Source organism: Pelobates fuscus, chromosome 3 (genome assembly GCF_036172605.1).
Source record: "Pelobates fuscus isolate aPelFus1 chromosome 3, aPelFus1.pri, whole genome shotgun sequence".
Taxonomy (NCBI): domain Eukaryota; kingdom Metazoa; phylum Chordata; class Amphibia; order Anura; family Pelobatidae; genus Pelobates; species Pelobates fuscus.
In genome coordinates this window covers 262,999,709-263,021,210 of record NC_086319.1, presented here as the reverse complement: position 1 = coordinate 263,021,210, position 21,502 = coordinate 262,999,709, and the positions used below count along the sequence as shown (strand labels likewise).

Below are 21,502 nucleotides of genomic sequence, written 5' to 3'. Positions count from 1 at the left end.
TTTGATACCTGTAAGCTTTAGTCTAGACTGAGTTAGGAGAAGAAAACTAACATTTTCAAGGTTTATAATGCATTAAGCAGAGTATATAGATGTCATCTGTAAGTAGTTCAATGTATTAGGGTATTACCAGTTGGGCATTGTTGTATTTGATCAATGGAGGCCCCCAGACTTTACTCAAGCTCTGCAGATAATCATAGCAGTTAGGAACATATTTGCAGGAGACATCACCAACATCATGATATATAACATGGAGGTCATTACTGTAAGAAAGGAAGAGAGAATAATAATTTCTATCTATTTTTTTAGAAACACAGATAAGGATATACATTTAAAGATATTTTATTCTGCACTCACCTGCATAAATTTGCATCATCTCCAATGAGAGTTTGATAGTCACACTCGAAGAAGTCGGGGGTGGAATGGACCATCAGAGGCAGGAGACAAACAAGAAACATGGGGAACACACACATTCTGACCTGAAATTAAAGAAAAACGCAGTTTTATAAAGTATCTTGATTCAATGCACTCAACAGTTCCAATTGGTCCACAAAGAATTTCAACAGTGTATTATTTTTTTCTTATTGCAGCACTAAATCTCTCCATACAAGTCCTTCGATGTTTCTACAATATACCTCTGTTACATCACACCGTATAAGAAAAAAAAAAAACATCTGCATATGTCACACTATAACAATTTTTACATTCTCTCCCCTACTGCTGAGCAAATAGTGCAATATAATTTCTAAAGAAAAACTAAAGTGGCAATAACAGAACTGATTTCCACTTATTTTTAAATTTGATGGTAAGGAGAAAAAAAAAACAACACAAAACTACAAGTGAGTTCGTTAATAACTTATATACCAAGCTATGTTTATTAACGCTCATTGCCACCTCCTGCTCCCTTAAAAATCATACCCGGGGAACAAAGAGAATTTTAAAAATGAGGAGGGAGTGACTTAATTATGAGGGATACAGGGAGCTGGAATAGGAATGCAACTTCAGGATAGCAGTACTGAAGAAAGAGGAGAATGTGCAAGGAGTTAAAAGACAAAAAAAGAGGCGGGGGTTGAAACAACACTCAAGCATTGTAAACCACTACAGTTCACTATAGTGCTTATGGTACCAGTAGTGTCCTGATGCCATCCCATGGTAAATAATCAAACCATTTTAGAATGGTTTGACAACTTTCCTGGATCCCTAGGGTACCCATGCTGCATCTGTCCCAGATGAGAAGACCAGATGTCTCTATAGAAAAAGGCACATGTGATCCAGGACTGTGCTCATTCCCTGTGAGTGCTTAGCCAACATGCTCAGTCAATGAGCACATTCCTGCATAGTCCTGCTTAGCTGTCCAAGGTTAACCAGATCCCCCTGTAGAAGAAGAAAGAAAGGGAGCTAGAAGTGGAAAAGGAGAGGGAAAAAAAATTAAATAAAAACAAACAGTAGGAATACACTCAGGTCTCTACCCGCTCTAGAAAATGGGTACTTCGAGTTATTGCTGCAAAAGGTGGTTCTACAAGCCATTAGATCATAAGGTGTACTTAGTTTTTCACACATGGTTTCTCCATTTTGGCTTTTTTTTGTTAAATAAATTGTGTAGCGGGGCCTGACTGCCAAGATGGCCGGACGTGTTCTCTAAATGCTCCGGTACCAGCGGGCATCCAAGCAATAATTTCGGACAATAAAATCATGCATGCAGCACCTGATGCCCGGAATATGCAGCAGGACACCCGGCGGAACGCACCGATACGAATCCCGCAATACAACATCCCGGTCCCTGCCGGGGCAGACTACACCCGCAAAACAAGCGACTGACCAGGCGGTGAAGCGAACCTGTAAGGGAGATGATAAGATGGCGGGACTGGCACAGAGCACTCCTATCAACCCACCCAAACATACTTGGACATTCTTTGAACGGCTCTGTGCTAGATACTGGACGGAACTCAATGCCGGGCGCCGAGCCTTCAAGATGGCGAGGAAAGCGGCTGCGGCCTGGATTCGCCCGGTGGTCCTGCGAACCTTGGGCGGACTCCCGCCACGAACTAACAGAGGGGCTTCCCGACTAAAATGGCGCCGAAAAGCGAGATGGCCGGTAAGACTGACAAGGCCCTTGAGAGACAGCACTCACACAGGCTCACACAAACGTGGGACCGGCCAGAATACCCGAGCTCTCAGCCACTCGGAGATTCCGGAGGCCTCTAACCTGCATGCCGCACCCACCAACCTCCGAGCCCCAACCCGCAGCGAAGGGACCAACCGGAAAGGCATACAGCACACGCAGGCCGCTGGACGGGTCCGGAGAGAGGAACAAGCGAAGGCTTCGACCCCCGGAATGCTGACAAACAAGGGAGAAAGGCAGCTGCACACAGTCAGCCTACCAGTACAGGGCATCGGCTGAGCAATCTACAGGACCACTCACAGCATGCAGGGGCCAATGGCGGTACACACGGTACATAGAGCCAAGCAGACACTCAGAGACAAGATTAAAGAAACTTGTCAGGCCTAACCCGGCAATGGACTTTTACACTCTCCTTATAAGTCTTCATTTTTAAATAACGTTATCTGCACTGCCCCTGCTTACATGCTTATCTAATGCTCACCCTCATGCATATCTTAGACCACCCTTTTAGTAGCCCGTAATAGATTGAATTGCCAGGATCCAGTATAAAAAGCATACACCCAGCTACTTATATTAAACTGTTCAAAGCACCTTATTGTTTAGTATAACTCTTATTGTTTAGTAGCACTGACCTTACAAGAAGCGTGCTTACACCTGTTTAACTTTAACTTTACTTTTATACTCGACTTGTCTAAACCTGTTTAAACATCACCAAGTTGTTGACCTTTGTAGTCAGCTTATGACAATGTTATGTTATATCACTCTAAAGCATCAGCAATGTACAACCAAACTGTTTATAGCCACAAAAAATGTGCTTGTCTTACCATGTACCTCTATGTTTAACTGTCTTCATGCGCTAGAGGATTACCTTTGGGGTACCTCACCAGCGAATGTTATCAACTTACGCACAACAAAAATAAAGAATTTAAAAAAATAAAAATAAAAAAATAAATTGTGTAATATGTCATGTGTTGTTCATTCTCCCACCCATGTAGCTGGCAATACCCTTGACCTAATCTTCACTTATGCATGTACAGTATCTCATATCTGCAATACTCCATATCCACCTCTTATCATTTGCTCTCGCGTACCCCCTCACCCAACAACCTCAGCCTAACCCCCCTCAACTCAGGAGGGACCTTAATTATCTTGATCTCCAGCAGCTGTCAGCTGACATTGATTCACGACTGCTGTCCATCCCTTCCCTCTCCTGTCCTTCACTGGCCATCTCCACATATAACTCTACTCTTACATCTGCCTTGAACGCTGCAGCGCCACTCCAAACAAGTACCTCAAGGAGGACCCGCCCCCAACCATGGCATACTAAATCAACGCGCTACCTGCAAAGATGCTCCCGTTGTGATGAACGCTCCTGGAGGAAGTCTCGCACCCTATCAGACTTTCTCCATTATAGACTCATATTGTGTTCATACAGTGCAGCCCTTGCCCTTGCCAAACGGTCCTATTTTTCCTCTCTCATTAGTTCATGTTCCCGCAACCCCAGGCGTCTCTTTGACACCTTTAATTCTCTTCTTCACCCTGCTGTGGCCACCCCCCAAACTAACCTTACTGCTGATAACTTTGCATGTTACTTCACTGACACGATTGAACAGCTAAGGAAAGAATTCTCCCCTCCTTGCCTTTCTGTTTCTCAATCACACATAGATCATGCCTTTCCTACCCTTCAGACATTCTCCCCAGCTACTGACCAAGAGGTGGCTGCTCTTCTTTGCTCCTCTCGCCCCACCAATTGCCCGCTCGATCCGGTCCCATCCCACCTTATCAGATCTCTCTCCACTTGTCTCGTGCCTTCTTTAACACACATCTTCAACTGCTCGCTCTCTTCTGGCATCGTCCCTGCTGACCTTAAACATGCCACTGTAGTACCTATACTAAAAAAAAAATCCCTCAACCCATCCACGCCCTCTAACTACCGTCCCATACCCCAGCTCTCTTTTTCCTCAAAGCTTCTGGAAAGACTTGTCTTTACCCGTGTGTCTCATTTCCTCAATTCCAACTCTCTCCTTGACCCCCTTCAATCTGGCTTCCGCCCTCTCCACTCTACAGAGACTGCCCTTATCAAAGTTACTAACGACCTAATCGCAGCTAAATCCAAAGGCCACTACTCCATACTAATTCTTCTTGACCTCTCAGCGGCCTTTGACACAGTTGATCATGCTCTCCTTCTTCAAACTCTTCAATCGCTTGGTCTCTGTGACTCTGTCCTCTCATGGTTTTCCTCTTATCTCTCCCAACGCTCATTCAGTGTCTCTTTTTCTAATGATACCTCCTCCCCTCGTCCTGTCTCGGTTGGAGTCCCCCAAGGCTCTGTCCTTGGTCGCCTTCTATTTCTCTTTATACTGCCTCTCTTGGCAAACTTATTACCTCTTTTGGATTCCACTACCACCTGTACGCTGATGACACCCAGCTATATCTCTCCTCCCCGGAACTCTCCCCTGCCGTCCTGCAACGTGTCACTGCTTGCCTTTCTTCCATCTGGATGTCCTCCCGCTTTCTGAAACTCAATATCTCAAAAACGGAGCTCCTTGTCTTTCCTCCTCCTAATAATTATCCTCCTCTTTCACTCTCCCTTCAAGTTTGTGGTACAAACATCAGTCCATCCTTGCAAGCGCGCTGTCTTGGCGTAATACTTAACTCTGGTCTCACCTTTGAGCCTCACATCCAGCATGTTGCCAAATCCTGTAGATTCCATCTTAAAAACATAGCCCGCATCTGCCCCTTTCTTGCACCAGATACTACCAAGGAGCTTGTCCATGCTCTAGTAATTTCCCGCATGGATTATTGTAACCCTCTCCTGATTGGTCTTCCCAAAAGCCGTACTGCACCCCTACAGTCCGTAATGAACGCTGCTGCTAGACTGATTTTCCTCTCTAGTCGTTTCTCTCACACCTCACCCCTCTGCCAGTCCTTACATTGGCTTCCTGTATGCTATAGGAGTCAATTCAAGGTATTAACTCACACGTATAAAGCACTGAACAACTCTAGCCCCTCTTATATCTCCTCACAGATCCATAGGTATGTCCCTTCTCGGTCTCTCCGCTCTGCCCGTGACCACCTCCTGTCCGTTGTCCGCACCTGTATGCCCAACTCGCGCTTGCAGGACTTCTCGCGGGCAGCTCCCTTCCTATGGAATAGCCTGCCTACCGCCATCAGACTCTCCCCTAGTCTTGCATCTTTTAAGAAGTGCCTTAAAACCCATCTCTTTAGGAAAGCTTATGGCCTCCAAGACTAACCCTTACCTCACATACCTGTCTCTTGCCCTCTCCTAAAGGGGCAGCCCACGTTATTTGATTGCAAATTCCTGTCCTAATGTGTTTTACACCCCACCTCCTATAAAATGTAAGCTCGATTGAGCAGGGTCCTCTTCAACCTATTGTTCCTGTAAGTTTATTTGTAAATGTCCTATTTATAGTTAAATCCCCTCTCATAATATTGTAAAGCGCTACGGAATCTGTTGGCGCTATATAAATGGCAATAATAATAATCTGGGGTTGTATATACATAATTTTAAGACCTGCTAAGAAACAGATGATTGTTATTAAAGGGAAACTCCAGTGCCAGGAAAACAATCAGTTTTCCTGGCACTGGAGGTACCCTCTCCCTCCCACCCCCCAATCCCCGGGTACTGAAGGGGTGAAAACCCCTTCAGTCACTTACCGGAGGCAGCGGCGATGTCCCTCGTCGCTGCCTCCTCCTCCACGCCGCTCCTCCTTCTGATTCCGGCGGCCGGTGGGCGAGACTGATCCCGCCCACCGGCCGAGGAGACCTAATGTGCATGCGCGGCAATGCCGCGCATGCGCATTAGGTCTCCCCGTAGGAAAGCATTGAAAACGAATTTGAATGCTTTCCTATGGGGAAATGAGTGACACTGGAGGTCCTCACACAGCGTGAGGACGTCCAGCGACACTCTAGCAAGGAAAATCCTTGCTATAATCCAGGAAGTGATCTCTAGTAGCTGTCTAGTAGACAGCCACTAGAGATGGAGTTAACCCTGCAATGTAATTATTGCAGTTTATAAAAAAAAAAAACCTGCAATAATTACAGTTGCAGGGTTAGGAGTAGTGGGAGTTGGCACCCAGACCACTCCAATGGGCAGAAGTGGTCTGGGTGCCTGGAGTGCCCCTTTAAGTCCTGATATGTAAAACCATGGGAGGGGGAGAAGAGAGAGGGGAGAAGAGAGAGGGGAGAAGAGAGAGGGGAGAAGAGAGAGGGGAGAAGAGAGAGGGGAGAAGAGAGAGGGGAGAAGAGAGAGGGGAGAAGAGAGAGGGGAGAAGAGAGAGGGGAGAAAGAGAGAGAGAGAGAGAGAGAGAGAGAGAGAGGGAGGGAGAGAGGGAGAGAAGAGAAGAGAGAGGGAGAAGAGAGAGGGAGAGAAGAGAAGAGAGAGCACGCGTATATGTATATATGCATACACACACACACACCATTACACAATACTTACTAATAGATGACGGAAAAAACTGAAAATAGTTCTTTCATAAGTGATAAACAGGAACAGCCAACATGCTATGTGTTGCATGAATCACACAAAACTTCTCCGTGAGCTCAGGAGGTGGTTTTATAGTATTGCATGGCTGAATATTTGAATCAGGATAAGTTTTTGCCATAGCCTTTAGTTTCTACACGTTGACAAATGTCCAGTGGACTTTCACGGTTAGAATTCAATTTGTGTATCAAAGGTGTGTAATTATTGAACCGCCTAACAATGAGAAAATTAAATATTAACTTTGGGCCACTAAGCAAAAGCACATGCTAAACTTAATATGTAAAATACACATTAAATCAAAATTAAAACAGATATTACATAATGCACTGAAAACAATGTAATAGGATACTATGAGCAGAAAAGCTAAAAGAATAATGAACATGACACTACAGCTTATGTAAACTTTACCACTCAGCATTGAATGGAACTAGAAGCGAGGAGAGAGAGAGAAAGAAAAAAAAACAACAACAACATGCTGTAATGGAACACCTACAAAAATGTAAATTTGTTGATTTACACAACATTTAAAAGTAACACACCATGCACCGAAATCACTGGCTCACGCCCACTCCCCCACACCCCCACTGGCAGCTCTGGGCAGCAGGGTGGGCCCAAGGGCAAAGTGGGGCAATGTATACCAGGTCAACTAAGACATTCTGGCCAGCTGTAAGTGCAGTCTAAGTGCAAAGCATTTTAAAGTAGGCTTGATTCCCTAAATGTACTCTGCGACACCGCGCAAACTTATCTACAGATGCAGAACAACAGGCAACAAATCTGGTATGGCAGGACTGACTTGACATTTAACATCAGATATATGTTTAAATGTCAGAACGCGGACATGACCTCTAGTGGACCAGGCATTTTAGGGTTACAAAGCATTCAAGGGCAACTCCAAGTACCATGACCACTTCAGTGATTTGAACTGCTCATGGTTCCTGGAATCTATGAAATGCTGCACATACAGAGTTTAATCCTTTTGCTGCCAGAGGTGTAACTCTGTCAGGATTGCTGTTGATCCAGCACGCAGAAATAGTATCACACCTGTCACTAAGGATAACGTCTAACCGGACCTTAGAATGGCCGGACTTAATGTAACCGAAAATAGTCAAAATACTTGCCAAGGTCAGGGACACAGAATGAGATCCAACGATTAGGAAAAGCCAAAAGTCAAGGATACCAGAAGTCAAAACGCAGTGGCGGCTCTACAGGGAGTGCAGAATTATTAGGCAAATGAGTATTTTGACCACATCATCCTCTTTATGCATGTTGTCTTACTCCAAGCTGTATAGGCTCGAAAGCCTACTACCAATTAAGCATATTAGGTGATGTGCATCTCTGTAATGAGAAGGGGTATGGTCTAATGACATCAGCACCCTATATCAGGTGTGCATAATTATTAGGCAACTTCCTTTCCTTTGGCAAAATGGGTCAAAAGAAGGACTTGACAGGCTCAGAAAAGTCAAAAATAGTGAGATATCTTGCAGAGGGATGCAGCACTCTTAAAATTGCAAAGCTTCTGAAGCGTGATCATCGAACAATCAAGCGTTTCATTCAAAATAGTCAACAGGGTCGCAAGAAGCGTGTGGAAAAACCAAGGCGCAAAATAACTGCCCATGAACTGAGAAAAGTCAAGCGTGCAGCTGCCAAGATGCCACTTGCCACCAGTTTGGCCATATTTCAGAGCTGCAACATCACTGGAGTGCCCAAAAGCACAAGGTGTGCAATACTCAGAGACATGGCCAAGGTAAGAAAGGCTGAAAGACGACCACCACTGAACAAGACACACAAGCTGAAACGTCAAGACTGGGCCAAGAAATATCTCAAGACTGATTTTTCTAAGGTTTTATGGACTGATGAAATGAGAGTGAGTCTTGATGGGCCAGATGCATGGGCCCGTGGCTGGATTGGTAAAGGGCAGAGAGCTCCAGTCCGACTCAGACGCCAGCAAGGTGGAGGTGGAGTACTGGTTTGGGCTGGTATCATCAAAGATGAGCTTGTGGGGCCTTTTCGGGTTGAGGATGGAGTCAAGCTCAACTCCCAGTCCTACTGCCAGTTTCTGGAAGACACCTTCTTCAAGCAGTGGTACAGGAAGAAGTCTGCATCCTTCAAGAAAAACATGATTTTCATGCAGGACAATGCTCCATCACACGCGTCCAAGTACTCCACAGCGTGGCTGGCAAGAAAGGGTATAAAAGAAGAAAATCTAATGACATGGCCTCCTTGTTCACCTGATCTGAACCCCATTGAGAACCTGTGGTCCATCATCAAATGTGAGATTTACAAGGAGGGAAAACAGTACACCTCTCTGAACAGTGTCTGGGAGGCTGTGGTTGCTTCTGCACGCAATGTTGATGGTGAACAGATCAAAACACTGACAGAATCCATGGATGGCAGGCTTTTGAGTGTCCTTGCAAAGAAAGGTGGCTATATTTGTTTTTGTTTTGTTTTTGAATGTCAGAAATGTATATTTGTGAATGTTGAGATTTTATATTGGTTTCACTGGTAAAAATAAATAATTGAAATGGGTATATATTTGTTTTTTGTTAAGTTGCCTAATAATTATGCACAGTAATAGTCAGCTGCACACACAGATATCCCCCTAAAATAGCTAAAACTAAAAACAAACTAAAAACTACCAAAAATATTCAGCTTTGATATTAATTAGTTTTTTGGGTTCATTGAGAACATGGTTGTTGTTCAATAATAAAATTAATCCTCAAAAATACAACTTACCTAATAATTCTGCACTCCCTGTAGACTTGGCGAGGCCTTAGGCGAAACTTATACATGAGGCACCCACTAACACCATTATTGAAAAAAAATAGCCGTTGACTTGTGTTTGTATAGGAAGCTGTAGATATATTGAAGGGGGAGCTTGCAGTACTGGATATAGAGAACTAGTCTTTGTATACATCGTTGCATTGTCTACCTGTGTGTGCCTGAGAGTGTGTGTCTGGCAGTGAGTATCTTTGTATATGTATGTATGTTTCTCTGAGCATGTGTATGTTTGTGTACTGCCTGTGGCCTTTGGCACGGAGTTTATGGCGAAGCTATGTTTTATGACAGTGTGTAGAATGATTGCCTTCAGGGGTGACAGGGTGAGTAAAGGGGTAACTGTGGCAGGGTGAGTGTAAAAGAGCAGGAGGGTGGTGCCCGTGTGTTTGGAGAGAGAGACACAGTGTGTATGGAGGGGGGTGACAGTGAGTGGAGGGGGTGACATAGTGTAGGGAGGTGGCATAGTAAGAGGGGGGTGACAGAGTAAGAGGGGGGTGACAGAGTAAGAGGGGGGTGACAGTGTGAGGGGGGGTGACAGTGTGAGGGGGGGGGGTGACAGTGTGAGAGACAGTGTGAGAGGGTTACATTAGTGTAAGGGGTATGACAGAGTAAGAGGGAAGAGACAGAGTGAGAGGGAGGGTGACAGGGGGGAGACCTAGTGTGTGTGGGGGGTGACATATTGTAGGGAGGGTGACATCGTGAGAGGGGGTGACAGAGGAGAGGGTGACATAGTGTTAGGGGGTGAGAGGTGGGGTGAGAGGGGGTGACAGGTGGGGTGGAAGGGTGAGGCAGAGTGAGGGGGGTGGCAGGGAGTGAGGGATGACAGGATGGAGGTGGGGTGACAGGGTGAGGGGGTGACAGGTGGGGCGGGAGGGTGAGAGGGGGTGACAGGTGGGGTGGCAGCGTGAGAGGGGGGTGAGAGGTGGGGTGTCAGGTGGGGTGAGAGGGTGAGGGGGGTGATGACGGCGTGAAGTGGCAAGTTAAGGGGAGGTGACAGGTGGGATGTCAGGGTGAGGGGGAGCGACAGGGTGTGACAGGTGGGGTGGCAGGGTGAGGGGGGTGAAAGGTGGGATGGCAGAGTGAGAGAGGTGACGGGGTGTGACAGGTGGGGTGACAGGGTGAAGTGGCAGGGTGAGGGGGGGTGACAGGGTGTGACAGGTGGGGTGACAGAGTGAGGGGGGGTGACAGGTGGTGTGGCAGAGAGGGGGGTGACAGGTGGGGTGTCAGGGTGAGGGGGGTTACAGGGTGTGACAGGTGGGGTGGCAGGGTGAGGGGGTTACAGGTGGGGTTGAAATTGACCTTTTTCCCTGGTGGTCTGGTGGGGTCATTCTGTCCCTGGTGGTCCAGTGTCCTGGATGGCTCCCTGGTGGTCTGGTGGTCTCTCCGGTCTGCAGCTTTGCCGGATGCAGAGCTGCAGACCACATGGGGAATATCTCGCGATCGTCAGAGCGTTGCCATGGAAACCCACGACAACGCTCTGATTGGCTGGAGATCGCGAGGCATCGGTCTGCAGCTCACACCCGGCGGAGCTGCAGACTGAGGCTGTGTCATGGCCGTTACCTGTAATTCCTGCCTCTTCCGGGTTGACGGACTGTAGCCACACCCCCTCTCTGACGCGGTCTCATTGCGCTACATAATGCGACCGCGCCAGGCAACAGACGCTGGATTAATGAACAGCGTACCGCGGAATTTAACCGGCTGCAACTCTACTCTACAACTTACCTGTGTACCGAACCGGACTCGTAATCGACTAACCTCCTTCTCCTTCCTCGACCACGGCTATCACTTTGACTCCTCTCGACCTCTCTCCACGGAACCTCCCCGGAGGGCACTCTGGGACCAGCTAAGTTACCTCACTGTGTTATACGAACTTTTCCCCCTGACTACTGAGCCCTCAAGCTTCAGCCTGCTCGCACATTCTCCTATCGTTATAGGAGTAATTCCTATTCATTAACCTTTCTGCCTCCATATGAGATGTTTTCTATCAATTAAGCTAAATCAAATCTCTGCAAGTTAATCTGCATTACCTTCCTTCATTTTATTGCTGCAATTCAATTGTATAAGATAGTCTAAGAATCCACTCAGCAATCCTGAAATATTTAAAGATACAGTACCTATGTTTCTTCAATCAAATATATTAAAGACACAGTATCAGTAAACTCCCTGGTGAACTGTCATCTCTTTATTTCCTCAACTTCTCACATTCACATCTAATTAATCAGAAATCTGCAGTTGAGCTCCATCAAACTCTATGTGAACGTGACAGGCTGGCTCTCTCCCCGGGCGGACTGATAAGAGGGGCCTCGCATCCGGTGGCACAAAGGGCAAGTCATAGACTGAGGACCCGATATGTCAGTCTGCCCTCAGGTGATTTAGGCGGCCATGAGGCCCCTGAAAGCGCGAGGCCTCATAAATCGCCTAATTAGAGAGCCGCCTCAAAACGGAGCCAAAGTCAAAAACCAGCAAAACACGATCAGGAACACACTCTTGGATAGCCATCAAAGGGAAACCACAACGGAGCACTGATCAAAAGGCAATTTGGGTTTAAATAACCCTCTTGATGCTTTAATTGGCTGTATGTGGCCTCTGACCCCAAAACGTGCGTGCACGTCTGACGTGACTTCGCACACACGTATGCGCCATCTTTAATGTGGGCAAAGGCTATATCCTTATCAAAACCGGTACCGCAGCGGCCAGCGTATCCAGGAACGCGGGTAGTGGTTTGCCACAAACAAGATAATCACTTATTATTTCTGTTGGCGTGACCGCTGTGATTCTGTGCGGCCACGCCGACAATCTCGCGGAATTGCTACAAACTCCACATAAAGCATTGTCATTGGGGTTAAACCCTTAAAAATGTCCCTTTAAAAATATAACATGCCACTCCTATTTAGATTGTTCTATTTTGGTCTATTTGAGAGATACACATTGTGCATCTCCCACTACTTGTTTCTCCTACCGTGCAATAGCACTATAATCTAGAACATTTTCTAACTGTCTGATTCCATGCTCCATTGTCATTTTAATATTTGTGTAATCGACAAATGTGATGGGATGGATAGAAGGAAGGAGAAAAGAACATGTAGTTCCCTTTATTTCAGCTTTCCACTGATATCCAACTTCCTCACTCAATCTTAACTGCCACATATCCTTTACGGACTTTTTCGATTAATTGTCAGACTCTTTGCTTAGCTTCAAACTCTGTAATTCGTATCTACTCTCCAGTTTCTGCATTTCACCTTTCTTTGCCCTACCACAAGTCCCTTTGAACAATTCCCCTTACACCTTATTCAGTCTCTCATCTGAAACTGTTCCATCTTTGACTAATCTTTAATTTCTTTCACTTTTTATTGAAATGTTTTCATTTTTAACAATAATAATCATTGTAAAACAATGGAATAAAGAATAAGAATAGGCATAAATCAAACAAACGAAAAGAAACTGGGAAAAATATACATGCATTATAAAATTGATAACATATGCTTTATGAAGAACACTACATAGTGCCAAATAAGGTATAAAATCACTTCACATGCAGTGGCGATAAATAGTGTATAAACCGTTACGTATACAAACAGAACAAGAGTAAAAGGCGAGGCACAAACTACAATCCGGCAAACAATGTCATCATAAAGAGTATTTTCCTTTGACATTATCCTCCCATATGTTCCAGTGGTAAGTTAATGATTCTGTTGTGTTTAATGGCAATCTGAGCTACATCTCATAGCACTTATTCTCTAAGGCCAATGTTAATACCTCTTTAATAGAAGGAACTATGTTAGACCTCCAATAACGTAATATTACCATAGTGGCCGCTATCAAGATGTGGCCTACCATTATCTTATCCACATTGGTAAAGTTTTCAGGAAATTACTTGAATAACCATAGTTCTGGAGTCAAAGTCACAACAGAAGGAGTAATATCCCTTATTATTGTATGTCATTATTCCAAAATATTGTCTGGAACCTGGATGAAGTCAGATACCACCGATATAAAACTTTATAGTGGTTCTCCAAATGAGCCAAACATTGGGTTATACCTTTCAAATTTAAAGAAATAGCCAACCAGTCATCCAGAGACATTTCTCTCTGAAAATCCTATTTGCATGCAACTATGTAATCCAATTTGGTTTGGGGCCTAGCATTAATATAAGAATAACAATGATATAGCATGTTTCCTTCCCGGGTTATCAATATAAATTTTGCCATGCATTACTATAACAACTATGTTATCCCCACACTTTACTGGGCTATTCAATTCTAATTGGAATAAAGATTGGATGCCCAGTGAAGCACTGTGCGCCCAGGTTGTGACTTTTCCCAAGCCGTATAAGGATCCAAAAAAATGTGCTAGTTTTCGGCCCAAATAATCCCTAGACCTGTTAAACACGATCAGGTTGGATTTGTGTTAGACAGACAAGCCAAGGATGACACTAGGAGGTTTATCAATATTATTCATCAAATTAGAACAGATTGTGCGCCTTCTTTGCTTCTTTCATTGGACACGGAGAAGACATTCGATAGAATAAACTGGGGATACTTGAAAAGGAGGTATTGTTCAAATTTGGTTTTACGACTCTACTAGTAAATGCAATATTTGCTCTCTATTGTCATCCTACGGCTAGAGTGTCGGCCACGGATTTTAACTCAAAGTTTTCCATTTACTAATGGTACGATGCAGAGCTGTCCCTTGTCCACTTTATTTATTCTGGCGATGAAACCCCTGGCCGAACTTGTTAGGAATGACCCGATGATAGAGGGTATTGCGATTACTGGTGTAACTTATAAGATAACTTATGGCTCTTTGCAGACGATAGCATTTTGACCTGGTTGCTTCTCTTGATTCACATATTAAACAATTTGAAGATGTTTCCTATTATAAAACTCCAAGAAACAAAGACGCAGGCTTTGCCCTAGTATGTTCCACAGCATGTCATGGAAGGACTGACGGATGGCTTCAATTTTGAGTGGAGGGAATCACATGTGGCTTACTTGGGCGTTAGCTTAACCAAAAATCCGTTGAAAAATCTGTCCAGAACTAAAGAAAGACAGATGGAGGGAGATATCATGGCTGGGTAAAATACATTCATTAAAGATGAATATTCTCTCCAAAATACTATACACCCCACTTTCCTTTTTTAGGAAACTTAATTTGGCTATAATAAAATATATCTGGCTAGGCAAACCTAGTAGGATCACATTTTCTATACTGCAACATCTCAGAGTGAATGGTGGTTTGGGTGTACCTGATTTTCAAAGTTATAATTTTGCAACAAATGCCGCACAAGCCTTTTAAGTTTAATCTGACTGTCTATCTACCTCAGTGGTTATTAATTGAAGAACGTTTATGGTTACCTCGTAATTTGCTCCATAAAATCAGGAAAATACTTCGATATAATGTTTAGGCAGATTGTGGTCCAGGGCCATGCCAGTGTCCATTTTAAAATATGATACTCCTGGGGTTGATGTTTATTTCTGGGGTTCCTTTGCTCTACATAATCTGGACGATTTGTTCTCAAATAAATCATTGCTACCATTTGACAAATTTAGATTAAAATATGATTTAGAAGATTCAGATGCCACTAAATATGATATTTTAGTTACCAGATTAAGCAGATATTTGAAGTTCCAATACTAGACCAAAAGAAATTCTTTAAATTTTCTTCTGGCATTTTCCCCATATCCTTGAAACACGCAGTTATCACACCCATACTAAAAAAGCCTTTTCTTGACATAGACTTGTCCTCTCTCTCTTCTGCACATTGCTTCCAAGCTCCCTGAAAGGCTTGTTTATGCTCTACTTACAGGCCATCTGTACTCCAATGCCTTACTTGTCCCAATTACAGTCATGCTTACGCTGCCCACATTCCACCAACACTGTCCTGACCAAAAATACTAATGACAGCAAAGTCCAAAGACCATTATTGCTATTTATTCTTCTTGATCTTTCTGCTGCTTTTGACACAGTTTACCACCCTCTTCACAACCTTGGCCTCAGTGACACCACTCTTTTTTGGTCTTCTTTCTAACTCTCTAACTACTTGTCACAGAAGCCATGACTTATCACATCAAGCCCTATGTAATTCTCCGCCATTTGCATAACCGAAACACGTACTCCAGTGAATGGCATCCATCTTGTCTCTCAAACACAGGCAGCGGTGCTTAGTCGTCGATTGCGTGGAACTATACTTCGGACACTTTGCCTTGATAACCCCAGAAAAATCGCACACGCTGCATTGTCTCCCGAACCGGGAAACCATATGCTCCCTACAAGCCAGGGGAAGCCTTCAATTGTAAACAAATAGGAACTTCTAAAAGTTGACTAGCCGCTACCCTTTTTCTTATGGAACTATTTTGGGCAGTTGTTACTTGAGCGGTCGGTCAAAACTTTACCCTGGTGGCGATTTGGCTATACTACATGCATGTGAGCGCTGTTTGGACACCATGGACACTCAGATCTGAGCTATCTGGGGATACCAATGCATGTGGGGGTTCCTATCTATTTTATATGTTTGGGGGTGTTTTTGTTATAAAATATTTTCCCTTTAGTGCCTGAGAGATAATTTGTTTAAGCAAAAGTAGATACAATTATCTCCCAGACACAGACGCCTGGCCGGGGTAACTATTGTAATGGTATGGAGACCCCATGCTGGTGGTCTGTGTATATAAGCAGGCAACTTGGCCTTAATAAAAACAGTCCTTCTTGAACCCAATACGGCTGGTTGCATCCAATATATATGGGGGTATTTCTATACGGAGTTGGAGAGCTATAATCACCAGCAAGCATACGTGGAACTAGGACTAGCGGAGGAAGTGTCAGGGTTTTCTTTGCTGTTTTAAACAGCAACCCTTTTCTGTTTCAGTGATTGAGTTTCAGCTGCAATTACTATGAGCTCCTTCTGCTCGTTGCCACGGTTACTCACCTGTGAGTAGTAATCAACACTGCTGCTAATCAGTTCTGCCTATTTAAGCAGCTAAGCCCAGAACCTCGTTGCCCTTGCGTGGTTTCCTGTTCCCCAGAAGTCTCCTTGTTCCTGTGTTTCCTGTTTGCTCCTGGTTCCTGACTCCGGCCTTGTTCCTGACTCCGCTGCTCTCTGTGCTCCTGATCCTGGCTTGTCTGACTACCCGCTCTGGTGACTGACCCCTGCTTGATTCCTGGACTTTGCTTTTGTTATTTATTTGTTATTTATTAATAAAGGTGTGTTTGCATCTACTTCTGTCTCTGTCTGGTTCCTGGTCCCTGACAGGAAGTCAGGAATGGTGACATTAGACATGGACTGCTTTTCCCAATATACACTGAATTTCTTGGTGACCGAATATTATCCTATGGCTTTCAATATCATGAGTACACTAATGATACCTAGATTTGTCTCTCCTTGCCTGATCTTTCTCTACATCTGCTGGATCAGGTCACCAACATCCTATCGTCTATCTCTGACTGATAACTTCAAGATTTCTAATAGGGATCGACCGATTATCGGTTTTACCGATATAATCGGCCGATATTCGGTATTTTCGGCAATATCGGTATCGGCCAATAGAGACACCGATATTGCCGATAATACCTCCTAGGACCGCCGGGCTCATTACAAGCCCGGCGGTCCTGGGGGGGGGGGGGTCCGGCAGCAAGCGCTGACTTACCCTCCCAGCAACTACATGTCTAAATCTCGAGAGACCCGCAGCCGCAGAGCGTTGCCACGGGTTACCATGGCAACGCTCTGTGCGGCACTAAGTGCCGCGAGATTTACACTGGGGAGCTGGAGGAGCTGCTGGGAGGTAAGTCAGCGCTTGCTGCCGGCCCCCCCAAGGACTTAACAAACCACCTGACCACCAGGGAATACTATTTCCCCCACCCCCCCCCTCCCCCGGTAAGAAGCAGGGAAGGGGGACTAAAAGAAACAAAAAAAAACACAATTTAAATATAAAAAAAAATAATTAAAATAAAAAAATCACCCCCCCCCATTTTAAACAAATTACATCACTACACAAACACACTACACACACTGCATTACATACATGCACACCATACAAACACACACACACACACTGCATTACATACACACTACACAAACACACACACTGCATTACATACATAAATACACTACACAAACACACACACACTGCATTACATACATGCACACTATACAAACACACACACACTGCATTACATACATAAATACACTACACAAACACACACACTGTATTACATACACACACACTACACAAATACTCACTGCATTACATACATACATACACACACTACACACACTGCATTACATACATAAATACACTACACAAACACACACACTGCATTACACACACATACACTACACAAACACACACTGCATTACATACACACACACACTACACACACTGCATTACATACACACACTACACAAATACTCACTGCATTACATACACACACACACTACACAAATACTCACTGCATTACATACACACACACTACACAAATACTCACTGCATTACATACATACACTACACACACACACACACACACACTGCATTACATACATACACACACACACACTGCATTACATACACACTACACACACACTGCATTACATACACACTACACACACACACTGCATTACATACACACTACACACACACACACACTGCATTACATACATACACACACACACACTGCATTACATACACACACACTACACAAACACACACTGCATTACATACACACACACACTACACAAACACACACTGCATTACATACACACACACTACACAAACACACACTGCATTACATACACACACACACTACATTATATACACACACTACACAAACACACACTGCATTATATACACACACACTACACAAACACACACACACTGCATTCACTTTACCCACAATACACACACTGCATTCACTATACACACTACACAAACACACACTCTGCATTCATTATACACACTACACAAACACACACTGAATCCACTACACACACAGCTCCCCTGTCTAAATACACTTCATCCACTACATGTGGCATGTATATTTTGTGCATTTACCATTAGAAATAGTTTATTTTTTCAAAATGGTAAATGTACAGAATATCGGCAAGTTATCGGCTATCGGCCTGAAAGTTCACAGATTATCGGTATCGGTATCGGCTCTAAAAAATCAATATCGGTCGATCCCTAATTTCTAAAATGTAACCTCTCCAAGACCAAAATCCTTATCTTTCTTCTCACTAAGGCTACATCAGTCCCAGTTTCCCTTCAGATAAATTAAGCTATCATATCCTCTACCACAGGCATACTGTCTTGGTGTGCTATTTGAAATTGGACCTTCCTTTCACCCTTTATATAAAATCTATAACTAAATCCTGTGTCACTTTCACCTTTAAACCATTTTTCTCTCCAATATGGGATGTCAGACGGCTATTAAATATGGTGCATGCAAAAATTACTCTAATCCCAAAGCCAGGTAAAGACCACAGTGACCCCTGTGTCACTTATTCATCCGCACATAAAAATGTGGTTAATGGAATTTACTGTCCTGACAGGGAAAGTTGTGCCAAGCAACATTACTGTCCTGACAGGAAAAGTTGTGCCGAGCAGCAATCAATCCACAGGAGGGTTTGTGCTGAGCAGCAATCATGCAAATGGGAACCTGGTAATTGCCTTTGGGGTCAAAGGCCGGTTACAGACAATCAGGCTTTGGGTTCCCAAAAGAATTTACTAGTTTTCTTAAACGGACTTACCATTCACTGCAGGGATCTTTCCTTATTCCAATCATCCCTACTCCCTTATATTAAATGGAATAAGACAGGGATGCCAGACAGAACACCGACACTGATACACCGGATCTTCTCATCAGTCTCCCCCACATGCTGGAGATGCCAAGCAGACAGGGGCACCTTGACACACATCTGGTGGACATGCAGGGACATAACCACATACTGGGAAATGATCAAGGACACGGTGACAACTATCCTGGGAGAAATACCGGATTGGAGTGCAGAACTGGCCTTGCTCCACATTTCGACGCAACCAATTCCGTTATACAAAAAAAAAAAAATCGATACTCCGTCATCTACTAAATGCGGCCAAAGCGCCCATACCGGTACACTGGAAAACAGCGACAGTACCCACTAAAAGAGAATGGATCCAAAGGGTAGAGGACATCCAGGCGGCAGAAGCAACGCACGCCTCTCTGACAGATCGTGGAACCAGACACGCAGAGATGTGGCTACCATGGTTCCAATACATATCCCAATACCGGCGGGATGGAGAAGCTACTAGGGCTGCAGAATGGACGTCGGCGGGGACAGGGCCCACGTAACGCAGCTCATACCGTATACCCCCCCCCCCCTTACCTTACCTTCCCACGCTATCCCACCCTCTCTTGGCCGACCGCCGGAGTGCCGGGGCACCGGGAGTGGGGGCCGAGGAGACCAACCACACGATACACAACATACAACGTCCATAATAGGTACAACACAACCTGACACAAGTTCTCTATCTTATGCTTTTAGAGACACATATCATGAAACACTAACCACAGGGAACATAACTAAGGAATTGACACATAACACCTACAAAACCCTTTGACTCACCAACGTTCAACACACACACACACACACACACCTCTCCCCTTATGGACCTCACGCCACTTGCAACTAGGCGGGAGAGAAGAAATTCACCACAACATACCCTTGACTCACAGCATTACAGAGAAGAGGTCAGGAGGATAGGGCACAATGCAGGCTCCTACACAGACAACAAACATGAACACCCGTACATATGAGTTTAGGGGAATGTAGAACCCCAGGCATGATATCCCACTGAGGTTATCGGGTCCTACGAGACTAATCAGAAACATAGCCTATGACTTACTAAGCTTGCATACTTCTTGGACCCTCCTAGCTCTACACACGAAACATATCCCTGTTTGTGGAACTCACTCTGGTTAATGAAACTAGAAATACACACTGTTCTTTTCTCTGTAAATATGTAAGTAAAGGCAATCACCACGTTCAAAAATGGCAACACCATATGGGACCTGCGCGTCCGTCACTACGGTTGGCCTGCGAGCCCAGATGATAGCATTTAGCATCTGATGTTAGTTCCTGGACACATCATACAACCGCATAGACGGTTGACCATCTCACCCCCAAACCATACGCCATCTCTCATTACAACATTCCGGATTGTTACGTTATGCAAATTGTCTGAAATGTATCCTCACCATGATATGTACTTATTATGACATACTACTTTGATACATACTTTTGTTGTCATAGCATGGCATGCATACTTGTTACTATTTACTTGTACCAAAAATAAAGAATTTAAATAAAGACTGAAGGTTCAGATTAGAAAATCGTCAACTTATACAAGATACATGACAAACAAATGCTTAGCTGAAATATCTGCATGATATATTAAAGTCCTCTTGCATGGAATGCCACATTACATATCTTGTACATGGATAGTGGTCTGTATCACAAGCATATGAGCTTCATGCAGATCATCAGTTTCTCAGAGACTGTATTGCAAGGCACATGTACTGGAGAGTGAATAAGCAATGCCCATGGTAACAAGCAATATAAAATCCTTAGCAACAATACCAGTTTCTTCATGCACCATTTGTGTTCTATATAGCAGAATTTCTAAGCATTGGTCTACGCAAGATGGTCATCAACACATTTGCATAGGGCAGAATAAACGGAATCATGCGTTGGAATAACGGAAACCTGTATCTGTATACTGGAACCTAAATTGCCCTAAAATGCCCTTGTTACAGAAATCATTCAGCAAACAGTTGTCTTCTCGCCAGAGGGAGAAGGCTACGGTGGCCCTGGCCTATTATGGAAGGCCCTTGAGGAGGATGGCAACTTCAGCAGTCCTGTCCAGTCACGATACTGGGCGATTTATGCTTACCGGAATGCTATGTTGCTGTATCCCTCAGTCCTAGGGCCAGACCTTGCCCGCCTGACTGCCATGGAGTGGGAACTAGAAAGATTATGTAGAGCTGCTAGACGCAGAGCAGGAAAACTGGGTGGCCGACCCAGACCTACCACACTCTGGAGGGGGAGACCAGGCTGCTGTAACCCCTGACTTACCGAC

General features: G+C 44.5%; 1 protein-coding gene across 1 annotated transcript in view; it reads right to left on the bottom strand.

The window, feature by feature from the left end:
- Positions 1–21,502, bottom strand: part of PEBP4 (phosphatidylethanolamine binding protein 4) — a 190,104-nt gene that overhangs the window by 150,097 nt on the left and 18,505 nt on the right. Inside the window, exons 2-3 of the mRNA XM_063445506.1 lie at positions 355–476; positions 128–260 (exon numbers count right to left, since the gene is read on the bottom strand). Of these exons, the coding sequence (XP_063301576.1) occupies positions 128–260; positions 355–470 (249 nt within the window). The 5' untranslated portion in view covers positions 471–476. The remainder of the gene's footprint in view (positions 1–127; positions 261–354; positions 477–21,502) is intronic.